The sequence below is a fragment of the Phocoena sinus genome, chromosome 6 (assembly GCF_008692025.1).
Source record: "Phocoena sinus isolate mPhoSin1 chromosome 6, mPhoSin1.pri, whole genome shotgun sequence".
Classification (NCBI taxonomy): Eukaryota; Metazoa; Chordata; class Mammalia; order Artiodactyla; family Phocoenidae; genus Phocoena; species Phocoena sinus.
Window position 1 is genome coordinate 56,051,301 of NC_045768.1, and position 24,898 is coordinate 56,076,198.

Below are 24,898 nucleotides of genomic sequence, written 5' to 3' on the forward strand. Positions count from 1 at the left end.
TAGAGTAGACATCACAGAAACACAAGGGATCATAAGAGACTACTACAAGCAACTATATGCCAATAAAATGGACAACCTGGAAGAAATGGACAAATTCCTAGAAAAGCACAACCTTCCAAGACTGAACCGGGAAGAAATAGAAAATAGAGCAATCACAAGCACTGAAATTGAGACTGTGATTTAAAATCTTCCAACAAACAAAAGCCCAGGACCAGATGGCTTCACAGGTGAATTCTATCAAACATTTAGAGAAGAGCTAACACCTATCCTTCTCAAACTCTTCCAAAATATAGCAGAGGCAGGAACACTCCCAAACTCTTTCGACGAGGCCACCATCACCCTGATACCAAGACCAGACAAAGATGTCACAAAGGAAGAAAACTACAGGCCAATATCACTGATGAACATAGATGCAAAAATCCTCAACAAAATCTGGCAAACAGAATCCAACAGCACATTAAAAGGATCATACACCATGCTCAAGTGGGGTTTATCCCAGGAATGCAAGGATTCAATATACACAAAAAAATTAATGCATTGTAAGTGTATATATTATATAGCTATAGATATGTGGAAAAGAACCTTTGTCCTAAGAAATAACAGAGCCAAATAGGAATTTAAAAATTTAACTGAAAAGAACATTACAGTACATATTTGAGAAAGAAACTAGAAAAAGATTTCAAATGATACTTAGCCCCTAATTAATGGCAGAAAAGTAGGAATTCCACTTTTGATTCTATGTATAAACTTTGCTCTAATATGTAGCATTAAAAAATTTTCACATGTGGACATAAAGTGGAAAAACACACCAAAAGCTTAAGTGTTATAACATCTATATTGTGTTGAGATACAAAAGCACATAAATAGCAGAATTTCTACAATATTCATATAGTGACTCTATTACCAGTGGTTCTCAACCTTTAACCTACTTCAGAATGACCCAGAAGGGCTATAAAAACGCAGACCACTGAGCCCTATACCCAGAGTTTCTGATTCAGTAGATCTGGGGGAGGACCTTAGAACTATATTTCTAACGAGTTCCCAGGTGATGCTGACACTGCTAACCTGGTCAGCCCTCTATTCTGACCAAGGCAGAATAAAATTTCACATTATATCAGTACCTTCAAAGCAAAGACAGAGGATCCTGGAGAGAGATTACAACCTAAAGAAAGTCACTGAACTCTAAGTCCTCAATAGAAACTGAAAAAACTTCTGACTGACCAGTTACTATTATAAAACACAAAGAATTTTAAATGTACCTACTATTACAGTATAAGAGCTCCTACTAGGAGTAGTAGTTGATTAGTTAGTTTTAAATTGGTAGGACAGATGTATTAGCATACTGGAGTGAGCGTAATAGTCATGGGCACCAGTCTGTATATCATACACATGGAATGCAGAACATTCCATAATCCATTTAAATGTAGCTTAAGAGAGTTTCAATCATACTGACAAGAATAAACAGGTTAATTCTTAGATGTCTACAATGATCATGCCATGTCCGGTAACATCTTCTTCAAATATAAAAATATATGAAAAATAGGGCACCAAAGAAAATACTAAGATTCCTATTACCACCATAAAATATTGTCAAGTGCTTGCAAGTACATTCAGATGTTGTTCACAGTAGAGAACTTACAAGGACAATCACCGAAAAAATAAAAGTAAAATATATTAAGCTTTTTATTAAGTTAGTATAATTCCTATGATGGTTAGTACATCTCAATCACAACTGCTGATGCTTCTTTAAGTTTTTATAATCAATATATGGAAGGCATGCAATAAGAAGTTCTTTTTGTACATCCCTTCAGACAACATTTTTCTGAGTACCCTCTGTGCTTTCTTTGGGGATGATTCCCCCAAAACAAATTGCTTAAGGTTTTAATTTTGTTTGTATTTTTCTTCTGAAATTCTACAATCTCATGAATATATGGACTGATATCTTGTGATGAGGAAAATATCTCTTGTCTTGTCTTAAAAGGCAAGTTGGCCTGTTTGTACTGATGCTCAGGCAGTGACTGCATCTTCAAATTGTTTCATGCTTCTTCCTGAGAGGCAAAAGTAGAGACTGTTGAGAGACAAGAAAAAAATCCTACTTTATTAAAATCTTCGTTTAGCTGAAAATTTGATCATAATGCTGTAATACTAGAGTCAGCTAATTTTGAAAACACAAGTAATCACATTTTAACTAGTAAAATGGTTATTTGAAAGCAATGTATATTTTTAACTAAAATAGTTGTAGGTATTGTTTTCCTATAAAAAAGTCCTAGAAACATTTGCACATTTTTATGCAAAAAATATTGAGATATAACTCATATGCCATAAAATTGAGCATTTTAAAGCATACAATTAATATGTTCACAAGGTTGTGCAAACATCACCACTACCTAATTCCAGAACATTTCTATCACCCACAAAAGAAACCCCCACCCATTAGCAGTCACTCCCATTTCCCTCTTCCTCCAGCCCCTGGCACCTACTAATCTACTTTCTATTCTATGGATCTGCCTAAATCATACCATATGTGGCCACCTGTGTCTGGTTTCTTTCACTGAGCATAATATTTTCAAGGTTCAACCATGTTGTAGCATCTCTAGCAATACTTTATTCTTTTTATGGCTGAATAATTTTCCACTGTATGGATATATCACATTTTGTTTATCTGTTTATCAGTTGATGAACATTTGGGTTGTTTCTACTTTTTGACTATTATGAATATCACTGCTCTGAACACCCACATACAAGTTTTTGTGTGAACACATTTTCAATTTTCTTGGATATATACCTAGGAGTAGAACTGCTGGATCATATGGTAAATTTGTTTAACTTTTTTAGGAACCGCCAAACAATTTTCCACAGTGGTTGTACCATTTTACAATCCCACCACTAGGCTTCCAACTGCTACACATCTTCACCAACATTTGATATTTTTCATTTTTTGATGAGAGCCATCCTAATGGATGTGAAGTGGTATCCCATTGTGGTTTTAATTTGCAATGACCTTGCAACTAATGATGTTGAGCATTTTTCATGTGCTTATTATATATCCTCCTTGTAGAAATGTCTATTCAAATCCTTTGCCAATTTCTAATTGAGTTATTTGTCTTTTACACACATTTTTAACTAAGTGGTTAGTAGAAGCCATTTTGGTTTTTGTTGAAATATAAAGAAATGGAGAAGTAGTGATACGCTCAATGAACTGATTATTTCTATTATATTGCTCTTACTCAATATTACTGATAATAAATTAAAATAACACCAGAAGGTAATTAATTGGCAGCTTGTTGGATTTCCATCATTGCCCTTGCCCATCTACAGTCCCTTTTGGGAGATATATTTGCCTCTAGCCACTGCTGTAGAGTCACCCTTAGGAAGTCATAGGGTGATTCCACCTTATATCCACAGATGAATAGTCAGGAGGTTGGCACCTGACCCCAAACAAACCAATCTACTACAGTGGCCAGCAATCCATGCCATGTGAAAAATAAGTTGGCTCAATCAGATTTCCTCTCTTTAAAATTAGAACTAAGAAGTAATGAGAACAAGATGAGTTAGAACCAAAACTGAGAGGATACTATGAAGCTTATCATGACAAGCTAAAGTTATAATGGAACATAGATATTAGAGGAGAAAAGATTCAGAGAGAGAAAGAGAGAAGGTGATTTTTAGCACTGACTTGATTCCTTAGGCTTTCCAGGGCCTTTCCAGATCCATTTACAGATCTTGTTTTTATAATAACTATCCTCCGCTTTTTTCTTGAGGGTATTTAGGAGAAACTCTGTCTCTTGCAGTGACAGTCCTATTAGAATACTCTATAATAACTTTGTATTTAATAAATGCCTAAGACAAAATGTGGAATAGTAAAACTTTAGGACAGATATTAATCTATTCTAAAGTAGCAAATAATGTCATCTAAGACAGATAAATATGTGATCAATTAAAGTGTGTCACAATGAACAGAGTACACTGAAGGGAAAAGTGAATTAGGTTGTCTATGCAGGTTGAAGAAAGACCTTCCTGGATGAGATGTGCCATGTTCTGCCACTTAAAGGGAAAAAAAAGGCAGACAATAAGAAGGAAACTTGTTCATGGATGAAGGCAACTAGGGACTAGTTAATGAAAAGTACATGTCAAATTGGAGAGGGAACTTAAAAGGGAAACAAGCTGTACTCATCAGGAAACAAGAAAGGTTAAAAATGAGTATTCAAATCAATGAATTTGAAAAAGAGCAACAGAGATAACCCAAATAAGTAATAAGGAAAGAAATCAATGAATTATAGAAACAATATAAAGATTTAGAAAAGCAAAAGTTGGTTCTTTTAAAGGATTAATAAAATATAACTTTTGCCAGACTAATCAAGAAAAAAAAAGATGAATGTGAACAAAACACACTAGGAAAAAAAGGACTACAATACAGATACAACTGTGGTTCATACAAATCAACATCAAAAAAACAAAACAACCCAATCAAAAAATGTACAGAAGAACTGAACATTTTTCCAGAGAGGAAATGCAGATGGCCAACAGGCACATGAAAAGATGCTCAACATCGCTAATCATCAAGGAAATGAGTCAAATCAAAACCACAGTGAAATATCACCTCATACCTACCAGAATGGCTATCATCAAAACTAACACAACCAATGTTGGCAAGGATGAGGGGAAAAGGGAACCCTCGTACTATTGGTGAGAATGTAAACTGGTGCAGCCACTCTAGAAAACAGTCTGGGTGTTTCTCAAAAAACTAAAACTAGAACTACCATATGACCCAGCAATTTCACTTCTAGGTATATATCCAAAAGAAACAATACACTAATTCAAAAAGATACAGGCACCCCAATGTTCATAGCAGCATATTTACAATTGCCAAGATATGGAAGCAACCTAAGTGTCCATCAACATATGAATGGATAGAAAAAGTTGTGAGATATATATATATATGTATGTATGTATGTATATATAATGGAATATTACTCAGCCATAAAAAGAACGAGATTTTGCCTCCTGCAGCAACATGGATAGACTTGGAGGGTATTATGCTAAGTGAAGTAAGTCAGACAGAGAAAGACAAATACTGTATGATATCACTATATGTGGAATCTAAAAAATACAACAAATAGTGAATATAACAAAAAAGAAGCAGTCTCACAGATACAGAGAAGAAATGAGTGGTTACCAGGGAGGAGAGGTAAGATAGGGGTGGGGGATTATGAGGTAAAACAATTATGTATAAAATAAGCTATAAGGATATATTGTACAATACCAGTAATATAGCCAATATTTTATAATAGCCAATATTTTATAATAACTATAAATGGAGTATAAAAATTGTACACCTGTAACATATAATATTGTACACCAACTATACTTCAATTAAAAACATTTTTTTAAACCATAAGCCCATTTCACTTACAAATGTTTGTTTGAAAGTCCCAAATAAGGTATTAGTTAACTGAATCCATGAACGTATTTTACAAATATATTAAGAAAGTGTTTAATCCCAGAAATGCAAGATCACAAAATCTATCAATGCAATTTACTATATTAATAGACTCCCATCCTCACTCTCAGCTGGTTTTGCTTTCTACTTTATAAGAAAATTGAAGGAATCAGAAGAGAACTTGTATTTGCTCCCTTCACTGTCTTTTTACTCATCTCTTAACATCTGTACCCATAATTCTGCCTTCCTAAGTATTTCCATAGATGAATTATCCACTCTAAAACCAATTCCTCCACTTATGGACTAGATCTATTTCCTCCTGCCCACTCCGGGATATCACCCCAGCAGTGCTTCTCTTTATCTTTCTTTCATCATTATTTTTTCACTTCTAGCGAACCACTCCTATCAGCAAATGTGATATTTCTCCCACTTAAAAAAAAAAAAACACAAAAAAAAACAAGAAACACTTCTCTTGGCCCTGCTTACCATCCAATTTCTTTTCTCTCCTCTGTAGCTAAACTCCTTCTGTATTTATTAATTCACTTCTCTTCTCTTATGCTGTCTGAAACTCATTCTATACAGGCTTTTACTCCATCACTCCACCAAAACTTCTCTTACCAAGCTCACAAACGACCTCTATATTGCTAAATTCAACAGCCAACTCTCATCTTATTTAACTAATAAAAACCACTCCTTCTTGATATGCTTTCTTCACTTGGTTTCCAGGATACCACATTCTCTCTCCTTCCCACCTAACTATTTGCCCCTTTCTACCTCCTTTGCAAGTACTTCCTCTTCAGTTTTTTTAATGTTGATGTCTCCCAGAGCTCAGTCCTTGGTACTCTTTTCAATCTATACTTACTCTCTTCATGATCTCATCCAGTCTTATGGCTTAAAAAATTATTTATATACCTATGGCTCCTTAATTTCTTTCTTCAAGCAAATTTTTTCTTCCAAACTGCAGATCCATATATCCTACTTGCTACTCAACATCTCCACTCTGATGTCTCAAACTCAACATGTTTAAAACTCCACCTGAACTTTTCAAACTCAAAATGTCCAAAGATGAACTACTAATACTGTTTTCCAAACCTGTTCCACTTGAGGCCTTTCCTATTTCAGTTGATAGTAACCCTATCCTTCCAGGTGTTCAAAGCAAAAACTCTGAAATCACATATTTTTTTAACATATTGGAGTAATTCCTGATTTTTCTTTTTTCTCATATCTCACATCATATCTGCCCAAATATATCTAGATTATAACAGTTATCACTGCTTCTACTCACTGCTACCATCCTTATCCAGATGCTATCCTCTCTAATACCTTCCTAACAGGTCTCTCTGTTTCTACTCTTGCCTCCCTACAGTCTATCCTCAACACAGTGGTCAAAGTGATCCCTTTAAAATGTCAATTATGTCACTCCTCTGCTCAAAAACCTGTAATGACTCCTTGCAAATGCTATAAGAATAAAAAAAGAAGAGTGGTATAAAGTTTAGAAAGTGACAAAAAACTATTAAGATAGTTCCACATAATTACTGGATTAAAATCAACCTGTAAAACTCAACTGTATTTCTCTAACCAATGATCACTAACTAGAAATATAATTAACAAGTATTTACAATAGCAACAAAATTAAAGTATTAAGCATTAACTTAACCAACAATACAGAAAGTCTCTATAGAGAAAACTTTAAAATTCTAATGACAATACAAAGATATTCCATGTTTTTGGCTGAGATGACTTTTTGTTAAAAAGATGTCAATTCTCTTCAAATGATTCTCTGTAATTCCATGCATCCCATTTAAATTCCAGATGGGTTTTTATAAAATAAATTCAATAAGCTTACTCTTAAATGTATATATAAGGATAAAGGCAGAGGATTAGTTCAGTCAACCTTAAGGGAAAAAAATAAACATTGGAGACTTGCTCTCCAAGATAAATGACATCCTACAGAGTCATAGTACTAAAACAGTGTAGTAATAATACAAAGTCAAACAAAAAGACCAATTAAATAAGAATCTCAGACAAACTTAATAAACAATAAAAGTGGCTCTACAATCAATGGGAAAAAAAGATTGTTCAGTAGATGGTATTCAGAAAATTATTTCTTCATGTAGAGAAAAGTAAGACACTGAGAAAACTAAGATAGTATCCCTAGCAGAAAAGAACCAAAAATGGGCCCCAGAATTAAGGACCTAATGAGAACAGTAAAACTATAAAATTAACAGAAGAACAGAAAAGGAACCTCTAAAACTTTTGAAAGTTTTGTTCATACTTTTGAAAGTATGAACAATAAGGCAAAACACTTATCGTCTAATTGTATAAAAATTAAGACTTTCTGTCAAACACCAGTAGACAGATGACAGAATAGGAGAACATATTTGTAATATCTAAAACCTACAGCTGATTACTATTGTATCTAGATTTTGAATAACTCTTACAAATCAACTGGAAGATGACAATTCCAACAAAAAGTGAGCAAAATGTATAAACAGGAAATTTTCAGAAAAAAGGAACCCAAGAGGCTAATATGTATATGAAGAGGTGCTCAAATTCAGAGCAAATTAAGACAAAAAGGAGACACTATTTCACGCCTGTGGCACTGGCAAAAGTTAAAAATTGTATAATGTTAATTCTTGACAGGGATACAAGAACACAGGAATCCTCATGTACTAGTGGTGCAACTATAAATTGGTGTAGCCATTCTGCAAAGCAATCTGAATGCACCTCAAGTAAATTAAGCATAATATATTTTATGATACATCAGTTCTACCCCTAGGTATATATCCCAGAGAAATGTCCACACAGATCCATAAGGGGGCATATACAATGATGCTCACTGCAGTGTTATTTATAGTGGCAGGGAGTTGAAGCCTATATAGGTTAGATGTTCATCACTAGGAGAAAGAATAAGTAAAATGTGAGGAATGCGTATGAATATTATGCAGCAGTTTGAAGCAATGACTAAAAGTTCACACAGCAATAATAAGATATAGATCTCAAATACCATTTAGATATATTTTTAAAATGCACAGGAAATAATGCACAATTTGCAATAAAACGTATAAAAACAAAAATACATAATAAAACATTGGAATGGCTGCCTATGGGAGGAGGAGAATGGGCATGAAGAAAGGAGATATGTGGAGACTAATCATCTTCTAACATACCATATAATTTATTTATGTTTATTGTCTATCTTCACTATTCTGTAAGCTTCATGAAGGCAAGAACCTTCACTGCCTCCTGAGTGAAACTGTTCACTCTTATATCCCAAGCAGCATGAATACTAACTAATATACAACAGGCACACAAATTTTGTTGAATTAATATATAAATAGAGAGGTTCTGCATAGCCAGTTGTGATAATGATATATAAAGAAACAAGAAAATGAACAAAAAAACAAGAACAGATGAATGAAGACCAAGAATGGGGAATACAGCCTATCTAACTGGAATAGGGGTTATGGATTATGAAAAACTGGTAATGAAACTTTGATGATTTCACCTGGCACTAAGAGTTAGGCAGCACCATACTCAGCCAGAATTTAGAAATATGACGTTAGCTTCATGGTGTCACACTATGAGGTAAGCATGAGACATGGCCCATACATTCAGGATCCACTAACAAGAAGCACACATCTCAAATTCAAGTTATGCATGAGTAGTCCTGAAAAAAAGCATTTTTGAGTATCAGTGTATCAAACTATCTTTTCCTGTGTCAGACTCAAATAGATCATCAGAAAATTAAAATTGTTGATAATTGACTTGATCTAATATAGAAATATATTCTGCTGATATAAGCTAAATAAAAATCAATCAACTTTACAGCAACATTCACATGTAAAAGAAATTGCATACTTATATATTCTACGTTGGAATTCTATATTGGAAACACATATCTCTCTACAACTTCTAAATTAGTCACTAGAAATTAATAGGACTATATGTCGTCTTTCCTTATAGATTAAGAATTCTTTAAATTTTGATACACATTCATATTGATAACCTAAATCCATTTTTCGTTCTTCCATATATTTTAAAACCATGGTTTTATTGCCACATGATATTTCCACTTCAGCAAACTGTCCTTTATATAGCTCCCATAGTAACGTGTTTAATGGGTATGAGAACTCTGAAATATTATCAGATGTATTTTCATTTCCTACGAATCCTGTTTCATTGCAGATCCCTCCTCATTGAATTAGTGACATGTTCTCCTTCAGGGGATTGTGAATAATACCTGAGACAAAGGAGTGATTAATCAGCTCTGAGGTTGAAAGTTGACTTTGTATTGATGAGAAAAGAGTTTCCTCCAGAGTAGGCTTTGTCGAGAAAAAGGATTCTAAACTCTTTTTCAATAATAAACTCACGCTTGGATAACTGAAGGTAAAATTTTGACTAGGTTATAGGTAATGAGAGCACAGTATTTGATGTGAGAGAAATGCCCACTGAACATGAAGTAGAAAGGGTAGGTCCACCTTGCATTTCTGGGAGAAAAGAGTAATGAAGAAATAGAGAAGTGAACTATTCCCTTGTTACTCAAAGAGTGGTGTCCAACTAACAGAATAAGCATCACCTGGGAGCTTATAAAACTGTAGACTCTCAGGCCCCACCCCAGACCTAGTGAATCAGAATCTGTATATTAACACTATTCCCCAGGTGATTCATATACACATTAAAGTGTGAATATCAACTGAACTAAGGTACAATTTAGAGACTGGTGAGAAACAATTCCTTCTTTATAAGAGCAGGATAAAGTGAGTTTATATGTAGGCGGTTTTGATGGTGGAAAATGATTAAGATTCAGTCTGATGCTTTCTATTGTTTCTGTCTTTAAAAGTTTTCATTCCCCTTATATGCAGATGGCATGATACTCTATATATAAAACCCTAAAGACTCCACACAAAAACTACTAGAACTGCTAAACAAATTTAGCAAGGTAGTAGGATACAAGATTAACATACAGAAATCTGTTGCATTTCTTTCCACTAACAATGAGATATGAGAAACAGATAGTTTAAAAAAAAATCCCTTTAAAATCACATCAAAAAAAAAAAAAACCCTAGGAATAAACCTGACCAAGGAGTGAAAGACTTATACCCTGAGAACTATAAAACATTGATAAATGAAACCGAAGATGATTCAAAGAAATGGAAAGATATCCCATGCTCTTGGATGATTCAAAGAAATGGAAAGATATCCCATGCTCTTGGATTGGAAGAAATCTATAGATTTAACGCGATCCCTGTCAAATGACCCACAACATTTTTCACAGAACTAGAACAAATAATCCTAAAATTAATATGGACCCACAAAAGACCCAGAATTGCCAAAGCAATCCTAAGGAAAAAGAACAAAGCTGGAGACACAACCCTCTCAGACTTTAGACGATACTACAAAGCTATAGTCATCACAACAGTGTGATATTGGCACAAAAACAGACATAAGGATCAACTGAACAGAATAGAGAGCCCAGAAATAAACCCACACACCTATGGTCAATTAATCTTCAACAAAGGAGACAAGAATATACAATGGAGAAAGGACAGTCTCTTCAGCAAGTGGTGCTGGGAAAGCTGGACAGCCCCACGTAAATCAATGAGGGTAGAACACTCCCTCACACCATACACAAAAATAAACTCAAAATGGCTTAAAGACTTAAATATAAGACATGACACCATATAACTCCTAGTAGAGAACATAGGCAAAACATTCTCTGACATAAATCATACCAATGTTTTCTTCGGTCAGTCTCCCAAGGCAATAGAAATAAAAGCAAAAATGAGCAAAGGGGACCTAATCAAACTTATAAGCTTTTGCACAGCAAAGGAAACCATAAACAAATGAAAAGACAACCTACAGAATGGGAGAAAATATTTGCAAATGATGTGACCAACAAGGGCTTAATTTCCAAAATATACAAACAGCTCATATAGCTCAATATAAAACAAAACAAAACAAACAACCCAGTCAAAACTGGGCAGAAGAACTAAATAGACACTTCTCCAAAGAAGACTACAGATGGTCAATGGGCACATGAAAAGGTGCTCAACATTGCTAGTTATTAGAGAAATGCAAATCAAAACTACAATGAGGTATTACTTCACACTGGTCAGAATGGCCATCATCAAAAAGTCTACAAATAATAAATGCTGGAGAGGGTGTGGAGAAAAGGGAACCCTCCTACACTGTTGGTGGGAATGTAAATTGGTACAGCCACTATGAAGAACAGTATGAAGGTTCCTTTAAAAATTATTGGGTTGGCCAAAATGTTCATTTGTTTTTGTTTTTGTTTTCTGTAAGATGGCTCTGGTAGCGTTTAGGTGTCTTTAACTTCATTAGAAACAATTTTGTTAGTTTGTATTGTGACAGCTGTCATATCAGCATATTAAAAAAAAAAAAAAAACTTATCAGGTACTTCCCTGGCGGTCTGGTGGTTAAGACTTCGCCTTCCAATGCAGGGGTTTGGGTTCAATCCCTGGTCAGGGAGTTAAGATCCCACATGCCTCTCGGCCAAAAAATGAAAACGTAAAGCAGAAGCAATATTGTAACAAATTCAATGAAGACTTTAAAAATGGTCCCCACCAAAAAAAATCTAAAAAGAAAAAAAATCTTATCAAAATTGGTGAATTTTTGTGTAGCCATTTTAATATTGAAGATGGAAGAAAAATAGCAACATTTTCGGTATATTATGCTTCGTTAATATTCCAAGAAAGGTAAAAATGCAACTGAAACGCAAAAAAAAATTGTGCAGTGTATGGAGAAGGTGCTGTGACTGATCGAATGTGTCAAAAGTGATTTGCGAAGTTTTGTGCTGGAGGTTGCTCACTGGATGATGCTCCATAGTCGGGCAGACCAGTTGAAGTTGATAGCGATCAAATCGAGACATTAATTGAGAACAATCAACGTTATACCATGCAGGAGACAGCCAACATACTCAAAATATCCAAATCAAGCAATGAAAATCATTTGCACTAGCTTGGTTATATTAATCACTTTGATGTTTGGGTTCCACATAAGTTAAGCAAAAAACTTTCTTGACCATATTTCCACATGTGATTCTCTACTGAAATGTAATGAAAACATTCCGTTTTTAAAACAAATTGTGACAGGCGATGAAAAGTGGACAATGTACAATAAAGTGGAATGGAAGAGATCATGGGGCAAGCGAAATGAACCACCACCAACCACACCAAAGGCCAGTCTTCAGCCAAAGAAGGGGATGTTGTGTATATGGTGGGACTGGAAGGGAATCCTCTACTATGAGCTCCTTCCTGAAAACCAAACGATTAATTCCAACAAGCACTGCTCCCAATTAGACCAACTGAAAGCAGCACTCAGCGAAAAGCATCTGGAATTAGTCAACAGAAAACACATAATCTTCCATCAGGATAACGCAAGACCACATGTTCCTTTGATGACCAGGCAAAAACTGTTACAGCTTGGCTGGGAAGTTCTGATTCATCTGCCGTATTAACCAGACACTGCACCTTCAGATTTCCACTTATTTTGTTCTTTACAAAATTCTCTTAATGGAAAAATTTTCAAATTCCCTGGAAGATTATAAAAGGCACCTGGAACAGCTTTGCTCAAAAAGATATAAAGTTTTGGGAAGATGGAATTATGAAGTTGCCTGGAAAATGGCAGAGGGTAGTGGAACAAAATGGTGAATACATTGTTCAACAGTTATTGGTGAAAATGAAAAATATGTCTTTTATTTTTACTTAAAAACTAAAGGAACACACACAATGGAATATTACTCATCCATAAAAAAGAATGAAATAATGCCATTTGCAGCAACATGGATGGACCTAGAGATTATCATATTAAGTGAAGTAAGTCAGACAGAGAAAGACAAATATCATGATTATCACTTATATGTGGAATCTAAAAAAATGATACAAATGAACTTATTTACAAAACAGAAATAGATGTAGGAAACAAACTTATGGTTACTAAAGGAGAAAGGGGGGAGGGACAAATTAGAAGTATGGGACTAACAGATACACACTACTATATATACAATAAATTAAAAAAGGACTTTCTGTGTAGCACAGGGAACTATATTCAATATCTTGTAATAACCTATAATGGAAAAAACTGAAAAAGAATATATACAAATATACATATATAACTAATCTAATAACTAAACTAATATTATATATAAATACAACTGAGTCAATTTGCTGTACACCCGAAACTAACACAACATTGTAAATCAAATACACGTCAATAAAAACAATTTTATTCTCTAAGCAGCAATAATCTTATAAGATTTATTCATTCATTCATTAAAGAATAAGTGCTTATCAGAATATAGCCAATACTTTATAACTTTAAATGGAATATAATCTATAGAAATTTTGAATCACCATGTTATACACCTGAGACTAATATTGTAAACCAACTATACCTCAAAACAAAAAAAAGAATATGTACTTATAATGTGCTAGGCAATGTTTCAGCTTGTTTCAGTCATCTACATTAGGGTCTCTCTTTTGGCATGATAGTCTAACTCCTTTCCTTAATTTCAGAAATCTTGACTTTTGCAAAATTTGTCCAAATCGAATCAATTGGATTACTATAAAAGGCAATAACTTCAATGACACTACACTCTATAGACCACAGTCTACAAATAAAGTGCATTTTCTTTTAAAATGGCAAACATATTGGGACTAAAATGTGTTAGTCACAAAATGTAAAAACAGAAGAATGGATCTGAAACAAAAATATTCTTCCTAAAGACTGCTTAAAAGCATTAAGTATAAATTCAATACATTATTAAGCACATACCCTGTGCTCAGCCCTCTGCTAGACATTTCAGATAAAAACATACATGAGCAATCCCTATAACATGGTATGGCATACAGGGCTGGCATTAAGAGATTGAGACTTGCCAGTAGCACAAGCCTAGTGCTTAGAAAGACCCTGCATTTTGTTTAATGCTCTGTTGTCCCAGTCTTGAAAGTCTCAATAATTTTATCTTTTGACTTGTATGTGAAGTCTGATGGGACAGAGGACCGTGTGTTTGAGCAGAGGAGATATGCACAAGAAAGGTAAAAAGTTTTATATTTTAGTAACTTTAACGGTTTTTCCTGTTTTTTGAACAAAGGGCCCTGCATTTTTATTTGCACTAGGCCGGGCCAATTATGTAGCAGGTCCTGATTATAGTTAAATATTATAGTTAAATATAAATAGTTAAATAGAATTATGTGTTAGATATTGCGGTAGAATGGAGAATGGAGTGAGTAGCTATGAAATGGTCAGTGATGATTTCACAGGGAAAATGATACCTAAATCAGGCTTTGAAGGGCAAAATAGAGTTTGCCAGGTGACAAGGGCACTGCAGAAAGGGAAAGCGAGGGAAACAGCATTATTCTTATACAAATGTGCAGACTTACATGTGTACACTTCTTTCCTCCAAGTTACAACAAACAAAAACAAAGACTTCATGGCTTTTGTATATGTATTAGGCACAAATTCCATTTCCTGCAGAAGTTCCATGCCTGGCAGGGCAAATTCGGGAATAAGAAATGTACAAAGATGAAAAAACATGCCTCTAGTTTAGATTTTTACCTGGGCTTGTCGCTCTCCTCCAGACCAGGAAAGTGGTTTGGGAGCTTTCCAACCGGTCAGGGATAAAGGTTTCGACCTTCTCCGAGGCTGGGAAAGCAGCTGTGTGAAAGGCTTTTCCTCCTCAATGTGGCTCCAGTTAACACTGCCACAGGGTTTTACTATTTCTTGCAGCAGATGCCTGCCGCACAATTTCCTGGCTCGACTAATGTCGTTCAGCTCACGGGAGACCCAAACTAGCAGAGGAGCCACGGCATCCCTGGACCCCCAATACAGACACGTCCGCTGAGGGCCCTAACTGCCGTCTGTCCCACGACTGCGCGTGCGCACCTGGCGACCTTCTGATTTTCGCGTGCAGACCTCGCGAGAACTTCAAGACTAGGTGAGCGGCGCCGGCGCCTAAATTTCCCGTGTTACGCGGGGCTCTCAGGCCGTTCCAGGTGGCTGCCTGTTAATTTTTTAAATGATTGATTAGTTTTTCTTGCCATCCTCCCTAGGGAGACTCATCAAATGAAATATGGGGCCGTAGTTAACGCATCCCTCTAGTGGAATGCGTTTCCCGCCTCTTTTGCCTGTTGGGACGTCTCTTCCTTCGAGAAACCTCTCATTTTCTTCATGGCGTTTATCTCGGTAGGTTTCCTCACATTTATTTTTGCGCCTGTTTGATAATTTCTTCCACTAATCCCCGGGTTTCACGAAGGCAATGCCGGCGTCTGTTCTTCCCATTGTACCTCAGGGCCTGACGCATAGTTGGCAATCAAATATGTGGAAACATGTGTGCACGTTTTAAAGTCAGATGCAAAGCTTTCTGAGGAAATTCCTACCAGTTCTGCAGGGAGAAATGGGCCTTAGCCTCAATCCCCAGAACAAAGAGAGGATTTGGGATAATCTAATATTTTTGTTTATAGATTATAGAGGATTGTCCATTGCCAAATTATTAGTGCCAAGTTTAGTACTAGCCGGTTATTTTATCAGCAAAAGTGAGTTTATTCAGGAATAGCCAGAGGAATGCAATTCAGGACGTGAACCTTGACGGGCCGTATGCAAATCCAGAGAACGAGGAAGAGAACTTGCTTTTATAGAGAAAAGGGGTGGAAGGTGGAAGGGGGTGTGATAACCAAAGAGTCCACTGAGGAAGCTGGGAGTCCAAAGTATGGGGTCTTCTCCTTGGCTGGACTGCTTAGTTTCCGATTGGCAGGAATATGTGGGCCGGAGAGAAGCTTTTTTTCTTCCTGCTGTATTATAAGTAGAGGCGCCGTCCTCTTGGTTATGTAGGCAACTGTCTCTTCCTGTGTGGAGCAATTGATGATGCATGGCAGGGCCTGAGAGTGCCCCCTTCAGGTCTATCTTGGCTACAATTTTAGTTGATGGTGTGACAGGGCCTTGTAGAGGATTTGTCTTGTAAGAATATCAGCATTTCGCTAAACTAAGAGGGAAGGGGCAGGGAAGTGCAGCATAATCGGTATAGGTTGCCTTGTCATTTTCAATGAAATTTTATTTTATTAGAGTGTGTCGGCGCTGAAGGGTGTGCTAGTAGCCACAAGGGGGCAGTCAGGGGCCGTCTCAGGAGTAGTTAACTTGAGGATGCCAAAGCCTCAGAGGCTCCAGCAATTGTCAACGCTATCCTCGCCTCTTTCCTTTAAAATGTTATTTTTTTCCCCTTCTCCTTTCTGCCTTCTGCCTTTATGCCTTTTTCTCCATTTTCTGTTCGCCCAGCTTTGCCCTGCTTCCCAGGGGCATCCGTGAGTGCTGTTACATTAACTGGCAGTCGGATTTTTTAAAAGATTCATGTAATTTGATTAGCACAATTTCATCACCTACTTTGAGAACCAGTTCATGTCCAAACTATAGTGGCCATGAGTCCTAGGCAGAACTTTTTCTGGGAAACCCTGTGAGAAAGGAAAATTATCATTATACTGAGAGGAAGATTTTTTTTTAAAGCAAAAAAAACCCAAAACCAAACAAAAAAACACCTCTCAAGCAATGTATGTCAGAACCAAGCAAATTTATACTCCCATTCTCTTTGTACTCTCTATATTCTCACCCTCCTTTGTACTTCTTCATACCATTCATTAAAGACTGACATACTATATATTTTACTTCTCCATATTTTCTGTCTCCTCCTACTGATTGTAAGCTCCATGCAGACAGGGATTTTTGTTTATTTTGCTTACTTTGGTATCATCTTTGCCTTTAAAGACAAAGACATTGTTAACAGTGTCATAGTAAGTTCTCAGTAATAATTTAATGTAAATAATTATAGTGATTAATATGAACAAATAATAAGTAAAATGTTAATATCAATAATCATATAATATTTGGTGAATGAATAAATGAATAAACTCCCTGAGAATTGACTACTTGTTCCTTTATACCCTATTTCATACTTATGTCATAATTATTCTTTATTGCACTATGGTGAGTTTTTTAAAAAATCACGTAATTATCTCTACTAGTTGTAAGCTCATTAAGGGCTGGAACTATTTTTGCTTCATATTTATTGATAATATCCAGTGCCTGGGACAATACCTGCTAAGTAGACCCTTAATAAACATTTATTGAATGAATGAACACATTCTTAACTACTGCTACTACTTGTTATCAAGAGTCAATTAATTTATTGAAATGAACAAATTATTAGTGAAATGGCTTATTTTGAATGAATAAGTTACTATTATTACTGAATGAATTCCTGACTTATTTGTTACTATCCTATCCTAGCTACCTTATTCCAGAACATTGTCATAAAATTGGAGCTGCCCAATAATCATATTTGAGTATTTATAAATGAAAATTCCATTTATGCAAGAAAAATATGGAATTGTTAGTAATTATACTGGAATATTTGTTTTTAAAGTTATTTTAGCATTTTATGTTGATATGGGAACTAGGATTCCTGTGATTGAGTCCTTAAAATTTTTAGCTTAACGATATTAATTGTGGGTACAATTAATTATAGTAACTATAATTAATGCTTGATTATAAAACAGCTAATAGGTAATATCTTTTTTATTTACTTTTCTGCTTTCTGTTAAATTTGTTGTCTGTCTCCACCACTATAATGTTGGTCTTGTTAACACTTTATTCTTGGTGTTTACACCAAGTCTGTACATACAGATAGTACAGAAATAGTAATAATAGTACTATTGCTTTTGAAAGAGCAATAATAATAACACATCATTTGTTGTGTGATTTCTGTATGTCAAGCATTACTCTAAGTGCTTGTACACATTTTACCCTATTTAATCCTGTAGTAATCATATCAAATAGTACTGAAGTTATTTCTAGTTTATAGATGAGGGAGCTCATCTTAGAGAGATTAAGAATCTTGCCTGAAATTAGAGGGCAAGTAAGGGGCAGAAGGCTGATTAAAAATAGTCAGTCTGGGGCTTCCCTGGTGGCGCAGTGGTTGAGAGTCTGCCTGCTGATGCAGGGGACACGGGTTCGTGCCCCGGTCTGGGAAGATCCCACATGCCGCGGAGTGGCTGGGCCCGTGAGCCATGGCCGCTGAGCCTGCGCGTGCGGAGCACAGATAGTCAGTCTGTCTCTGGAGACCAAACTCTTAACCTACTTTATATAACCATAATTTGTCAAAAAAATTACAAAAACAAAGAATCTGGTTTGGTGATGGCAGTACATGGCACCATAATATCAAAGCATATCTTTTTAGACCAAAACCTTAAATTAGAGGAAATAATAATTTGGACCAAAAAAAAAAAAAAAAAGCGTACACACACACACTAAAGTAATTGCCTCAGAATGAGTTTAAAAGTTCACTCCATTGGTAATAAAGACACTTAGAGGCTGGTCCCAGGCACAAGAGTAGGTAGCTGTACAAACTTTTACAGAAATCTTATACCCCAGTTTACTTATGTGTGTCATGAATATAAGAACATGTGGTATAGGTTGAAGGTAGATCATAATAGTACTTCTGACAGTGCTGTTAAAGGATTATATGAGATAACATATTAAATAACACATGAGATAATAAATGAGAAAATACAATGCCTGACACATAATAATACGTATTAGCTGTTATAATTATTGCCATCTCTATTTTGTTGGAATGTGAGAATCAAGTGAGATAATAGGTTCCATGTTCTTTAAAATAAATGTTGTATTCTTTAGTATATCAGATAACAGACTGTTAATTTGGCAAGAGCTTGAGAAATACATTTAAAATCATTTTTCATCTTTTTATTTCTAGTACATAAAGGATAGTATGCAGTCAATATAGGCATGGTCCAGTCCTACAAGAAGAGGTTTTCCATTAAGTCAGTTGGGGAAAAAAGTCTTTTGTGTTTAGGAGTTATAAATGAAATAAGTGAAATATCTTTAAGCACCAGAAGCTTAGACTTCTTATTCTAATTATGTTGAAAACATATTGGAGTAAAAACATCATTGGTTAAATGTTGAAATGAATTGGAAAATTTAAGTAAAATAATTTATAGAAGGGGGAGACTGGTATGAGCTGCAGTGGTCTTGGAAGACTTCATCTAGGAGACAGGACTTAACCAGGCTTTGATGGCAAGGTAGGTAGTACAAAAGTGGGGCTGAAATTTCAGGAAGAAGAGAGGATGGCAGGTGCAAAGGCATGGAAACAAGTGAGCAAGGCATATTCTAGGGAAAAGAGTCTATAATAGTGATGTTAGGGATTAGTAGAAGATGGAATATTGCTAGCAGACAAAGGGGACTTTAAAATTCAGACTAAGGAGTATGGATTTTATTCTTTTTATCCTATGGAGAGTAGAAGGTTATAAAATAATTTGTGGATAATGTATGGACAAGATGGAAATTGAAGCTTAAAGTAAGTAACTTGACTCTAGTGTATACAGAAGTGGAAGGAGAAGAATTGAAAATGGAGAAACCAACTAGAAGTCCACATTTTTGATCCGTGAATTGTCAGGAGCCAGCAGTAGTATGGAAGGAGTGGGAATAAACAAAAAAAACCCATAAAAGTGATTTTTAAATGAACCGTCATTGGATTTGGTGACTCATTATGTGTAAGCTGGATGTGGGAGAGAGAAAAAAATTTAAGAAGACCAGGGCTTTTTTAAAATTGAAGTACAGTTGACTTACAATGTTGTGTTAATTTCTGCTGTATAGCAAAGTGACTCAGTTATACATATATATAAAAATATATATACATTCTTTCTTATATTCTTTTCCATTATGGTTTATCTCAGGATTTCGAATATAATTCCCTGTGCTATACAGTAGGACCTTGTTGTTTATCCATTCTATACATAATAGTTTGCATCTCCTAACCCCAAACTCCCAGTCCATCCCCTCCCCACCTCTCTTCCCCTTTGGCAACCACGAGTCTGTTCTCTATGTCTGTGAGTCTGTCTCTGTTTCATAGATAGGCTCATTTGTGTCATATTTTAGATTCCACATATGAGTGATATTATATGGCATTTGTCTTTCTCTTTCTGACTTACTTCACTTAGTACGATAATCTCTAGTTGCATCCATGTTGCTGCAAATGGCATTATTTAGTTCTTTTTTATGGCTGAGTAGTATTCCATTGTATATATGTACGACATCTTCTTTATCCGTTCATGGACGGACATTTAGGTTGTTTCCAGGTCTTGGCTATTGTAAATACTGCTGCTATGAACATAGGGGTACATGTATCTTTTTGAATTATAGATTTGTCTAGATATCTGCCCAGGAGTGGGATTTCTGGATCGTATGGTAATTCTATTTTTAGTTTTCTGAGGAACCTCCATACTGTTCTCCATAGTGGCTGCACCAACTTACTTTCCCACCAACAGTGCAATAAGGTTCCCTTTTCTCCACACCCTCTCCGGCATTTGTTATTTGTAGACTTTTTAATGATGGCCATTCTGATTGGTGTGAGGTGGTACCTCCTTGTAGTTTTGATTGGCATTTCTCTAATAATTAGCAATGTTGAAAATCTTTTCATATGCCTATTGGCCATCTGTATATCAGGGAGACCAGGGCTTTGAGTTGTAGAGAATGAAAAGCTGATGACACTGAGGAAAATCATGAGGGGAATTTAATCCCACAGTAAAGTTTTAGACATGATGAATTTTAGATAACAGTTAAATATTCAAGGAATTCCCTTAATAAAGCAAATGGAAATGTGGGGCTGGAAATATGCTAAGATGTCTAACCTGGAGGTCCAGATTTGGAAGTCAACAGCAAAAGAGTTGTGAGTTAAAGAAATAAAATTAAATCAACTCTCTGACCGACGGACAGGCATACAGTTTCAAGGCAGCAAAGAAGAGAGAATTTCATGTGGTAAGAAGCAAGAAAAGAGATAAAGAAGGAGAAAAGATAAGAATTAAAGAGGATGTAATCAGAATAATGTCATTTCAGAAAAGCAAAAAGGGAAGAGAATTTTTAGAAGATGGGGTCATCAATGGAGCAAAATATGAAAGAGAAGTAAAAGAGAAAAGAATTAAGATTAAATTTTGTGATTGGAGGCCAGTGTGGAATCTAACAGGATAAGAGTCAATTAGGGAACAGTTCATAGTGGGTCCCAGAGGGAATGAGGGGTGAAGAACTAGGAGCAGTTCTATTGATTTGGCAGAGGAAGAGTTGATGCAAAGACAGTTTTATTTGTTTATTGAAAAATATTAGAAACAGAGGAAGATTCCCATGCAGAAGAAAAGGTTGATAATATGCAAGGTCAAAGAGTGTGGCAAAATAATTAATTGAGACATTACATTTTCTCAGTATATTTTTCCGTTTGGCCTCTCACACCATCACCCCACAAATTTAAACCATGTATCCAGAGCCTAAGTGTTTCCCTACCTGATGGACTTTTTCAGGGCAGAAAGCAGAAGTTGCTTAAAGTTGTTCTTACCATGACCCCTAAATACTGGAAGAGGCCAAAATTATGCAGGTGTCCCCAGTGGACAAGTAAGAGAGAAATGGAGATGGGGAGGGAGAGGGAGAGATGGTGGGGGGTGGGAGGGGAGATTTTCCTTATACTGGAAAGAGGTTGAAGGTCTGGAGTCCTGAAATAAAGGATTATTTCTGTTCAGTGCTCAGTGGCAGTGACCAGGAGAGGAGAAGCATCAGAAGGAATGTCCGTATGGTATACCTAGGGAAACAGGACCCTGAGTAGAAGAACAACTACACTTGGCAAAGTTCTGCCGACCCCCAGAGAGGGAGGCAAGACCTGAATTGAGGGGACAATGCAGGCTAGGATAGTAGGTGTCATGGTGGTAGCCATTGAAGCTATGGGTCCTGGAGACTTAATGCTTTGGTGCTAAGACTGTGAGTTTCAAGTACAGCTTAAGGGGAAAGTTCCATTAGAATAATGTCTGATGCTAAATTCCAAATTCAGTGACAGAATTTAAACATATCAATTTGTTAAGAACAAAGTAGTTGGGTATTTGTTTCACACTAGAGACTGTGCTTGCAAATTCATACCTGTTACACATAGACACAGTCTTTTAGGAATAAGAAAGGCATGGGTCATAACTTATACAGGCAGGTGAAGAGGTTACATTTGGGGGATACTTTTCCATCTAAAATGGAGGAAAAGATAGGCTAGGAGTAGTGGTATATACTGGAAGATGAAACTTAACTGGGTCACCAGATAATGGTGAAAGACTTCAGTGTTATTCAAGTATGATGTGAGAACTAGCCGGGTGGGGAGCAGACCTCAGAGCAAATGGAGTTCTGGAATTGACAATGAGCAATGTGCTGGGGAATAAGTAAGATATGAATGGGAGTGTTAAAATCAGCAACAAAGATTTCATGATGAAAGTGTAACTCTTGGAAAATGTTGACTTTCTCCCTGAAGAGTTACATTCTGTTGGTCTCTGCTTCCCTAATGAGAAGGAGCTCTTTGGGAGGTGGCCTTGGGGAGGACATGATGAACTTCAGAGGTTTGGTTATGATTAGCCATGTCTGGGGATTTGTAGTATAGGAAATGCTGTCTTCATCTTCTGTAATTCTTCATCTCCAGACATTTGATGGAGGAGATTAACTTGTTATAAGTACATTTTCTCTACAAATGCTAGCTAACAATGTATTGATATGTAGGTTAAAGAAACTGACTAAATACTAAGATGATACTGCGCTGGTTTAGCATTCTAACAAATGTTCATATCATTTCACAGTTTATTTTGCTTATGTAAATGTTGCGTAAATTCTAAAATGGTGAACCTGAATGCATTTTTTTTTTTACCAATCTAGTTCTTTTCTAAAAAAAACCATTGACTTATTTTTTCAGTTCTCTATATGACTGTTCATTTATGTCACTTAAAAATATTTACTTGAATCTCTTAGAAGCATGAAAGTACTGTAACTTGAAAAACAATTGAGTTCATTTTGGTGCAAAAATCCAAATGTATCTGGTGTTGAATCTGACTGTTTGAAAACATTATTTCAACAAGACAAAAAACAAAAGAAAACACCTGCCATGGCTCAAGTAGAAAATTGCAAGGTTTGTGGTTTAATGTTCACATAGTCTATATTGACAAGATCAATTAAATTTTTTTATTACTTTTGTATGTACCTGGTGTTAGGTGTGTATAAAATGAGTTATTATGTCAGTTAAATAATAAAGCTTTTAAAATTATTATAAAGTTAATAAGATACAAAAGTAATTGATGTAATGATACCATTAATAAAAAAGACAAAGACTTCTTTAGCAGGAAAAGGATTAATTTTTGAGAGAAATTATGATGTGGGAAGACAATGCTGTTCCAGGACACTTGAAAAATGTAAACACTAGTAATGATTTCTCATATTCTAATAATCAGTGGTGACTGATTTGGACATTGGTAAACGCATCATTGAGAATATATATGAAGGTAAATGAAAAATCAATAATTACTCTATATCGTGCATATTTTAAGAAAAGGTTTTTGTTGTCGTTGTTGTTACAACATTTTTCACAACATAAGTTAATTATATTGATTGCTTCCTTTTCCTTTTGTTCGGAAAGTAGTACCTCCATCAAAGATGGCTGCCTTTCAGACAGTGTTGTCTTCAGCTCCTGTGGCAAATTAGGAATACTTTCTGACATTGTATTTAAGGTTTCTGCATGATTATTGATGGAGGATAACAAGATTTCTGTTAAATTAAAAAAGAGAGGTGGGAGGTGTGGAAAAATATTCATGTCAAGCAGAATCAGAAAAATTATAAAATTTTGCATAGACCAAAAGGTAACCATTGCCTCAGTGTAATTAAATATGAAACAGAATCAGCAAGTGTCCCAATAGCTAAACTTAGCTTACTTAGAGTTGAAGCATTACATTACCAACTTCTGCCTCCTCCACCCAGTCCCTCTATGGACTCATCCCAAGACTGCATTAATGCTGGTCTCGTGGTACTTTTTTTTTTTTTTTTTTTTTTTTTTTTTTTTGCGGTACGCGGGCCTCTCACTGTTGTGGCCTCTCCTGTTGCGGAGCACAGGGTCCGGACACGCAGGCTCACCGGCCATGGCTCGTGGTACTTTTGACTCTCCCTCAGATTATTTGATCGATTACTTCCATCTGCATCAGCAGGGTGGAGCTGAGCGCAGGCAGCTAATGAGCTCTTGAGCTGGTGGTGCATATTGCCATTCCAGTTGGTTGGCAGCCTGATGGCAACCAATGGGAGTTATGGACCAACAGGGGCAACAGCTTTCACCTGCAGGGGTTTCAGGTCCCAGTAGCAGCTCTTCCTGGATGTTGGAAATTCTCTTGTGGCATTTCTCACACATAACCATCACAGATTCTAGGAATTTGATGTCACATAACTTTACCTTTCATCACTCACCCACTGGGTCCTGCTTTCTCTAGAGAGTTGGCTCAGAAGCAGCCAGATTCCTAGCAGGTGAAAAAAAATAGGCTCCACGTCCTGGATCTGGTCTCTCCTGCTCTGCCAGTTCAGTTTTTTCTGGTGACCACAGCT

General features: G+C 36.0%; 1 protein-coding gene across 1 annotated transcript; it reads right to left on the reverse strand.

Annotated features, from left to right (window-relative positions):
• Positions 1-458: 458 nt before the first annotated feature.
• On the reverse strand, positions 459-24,559 carry INSL6 (insulin like 6). The gene is given in 5 exon segments (XM_032633881.1): positions 459-1,793; positions 1,795-2,068; positions 15,020-15,106; positions 15,109-15,301; positions 24,440-24,559. Coding segments are annotated over 5 exon segments (741 nt in total). The 3' UTR covers positions 459-1,726.
• Between the last annotated feature and the right edge of the window lie 339 nt (positions 24,560-24,898).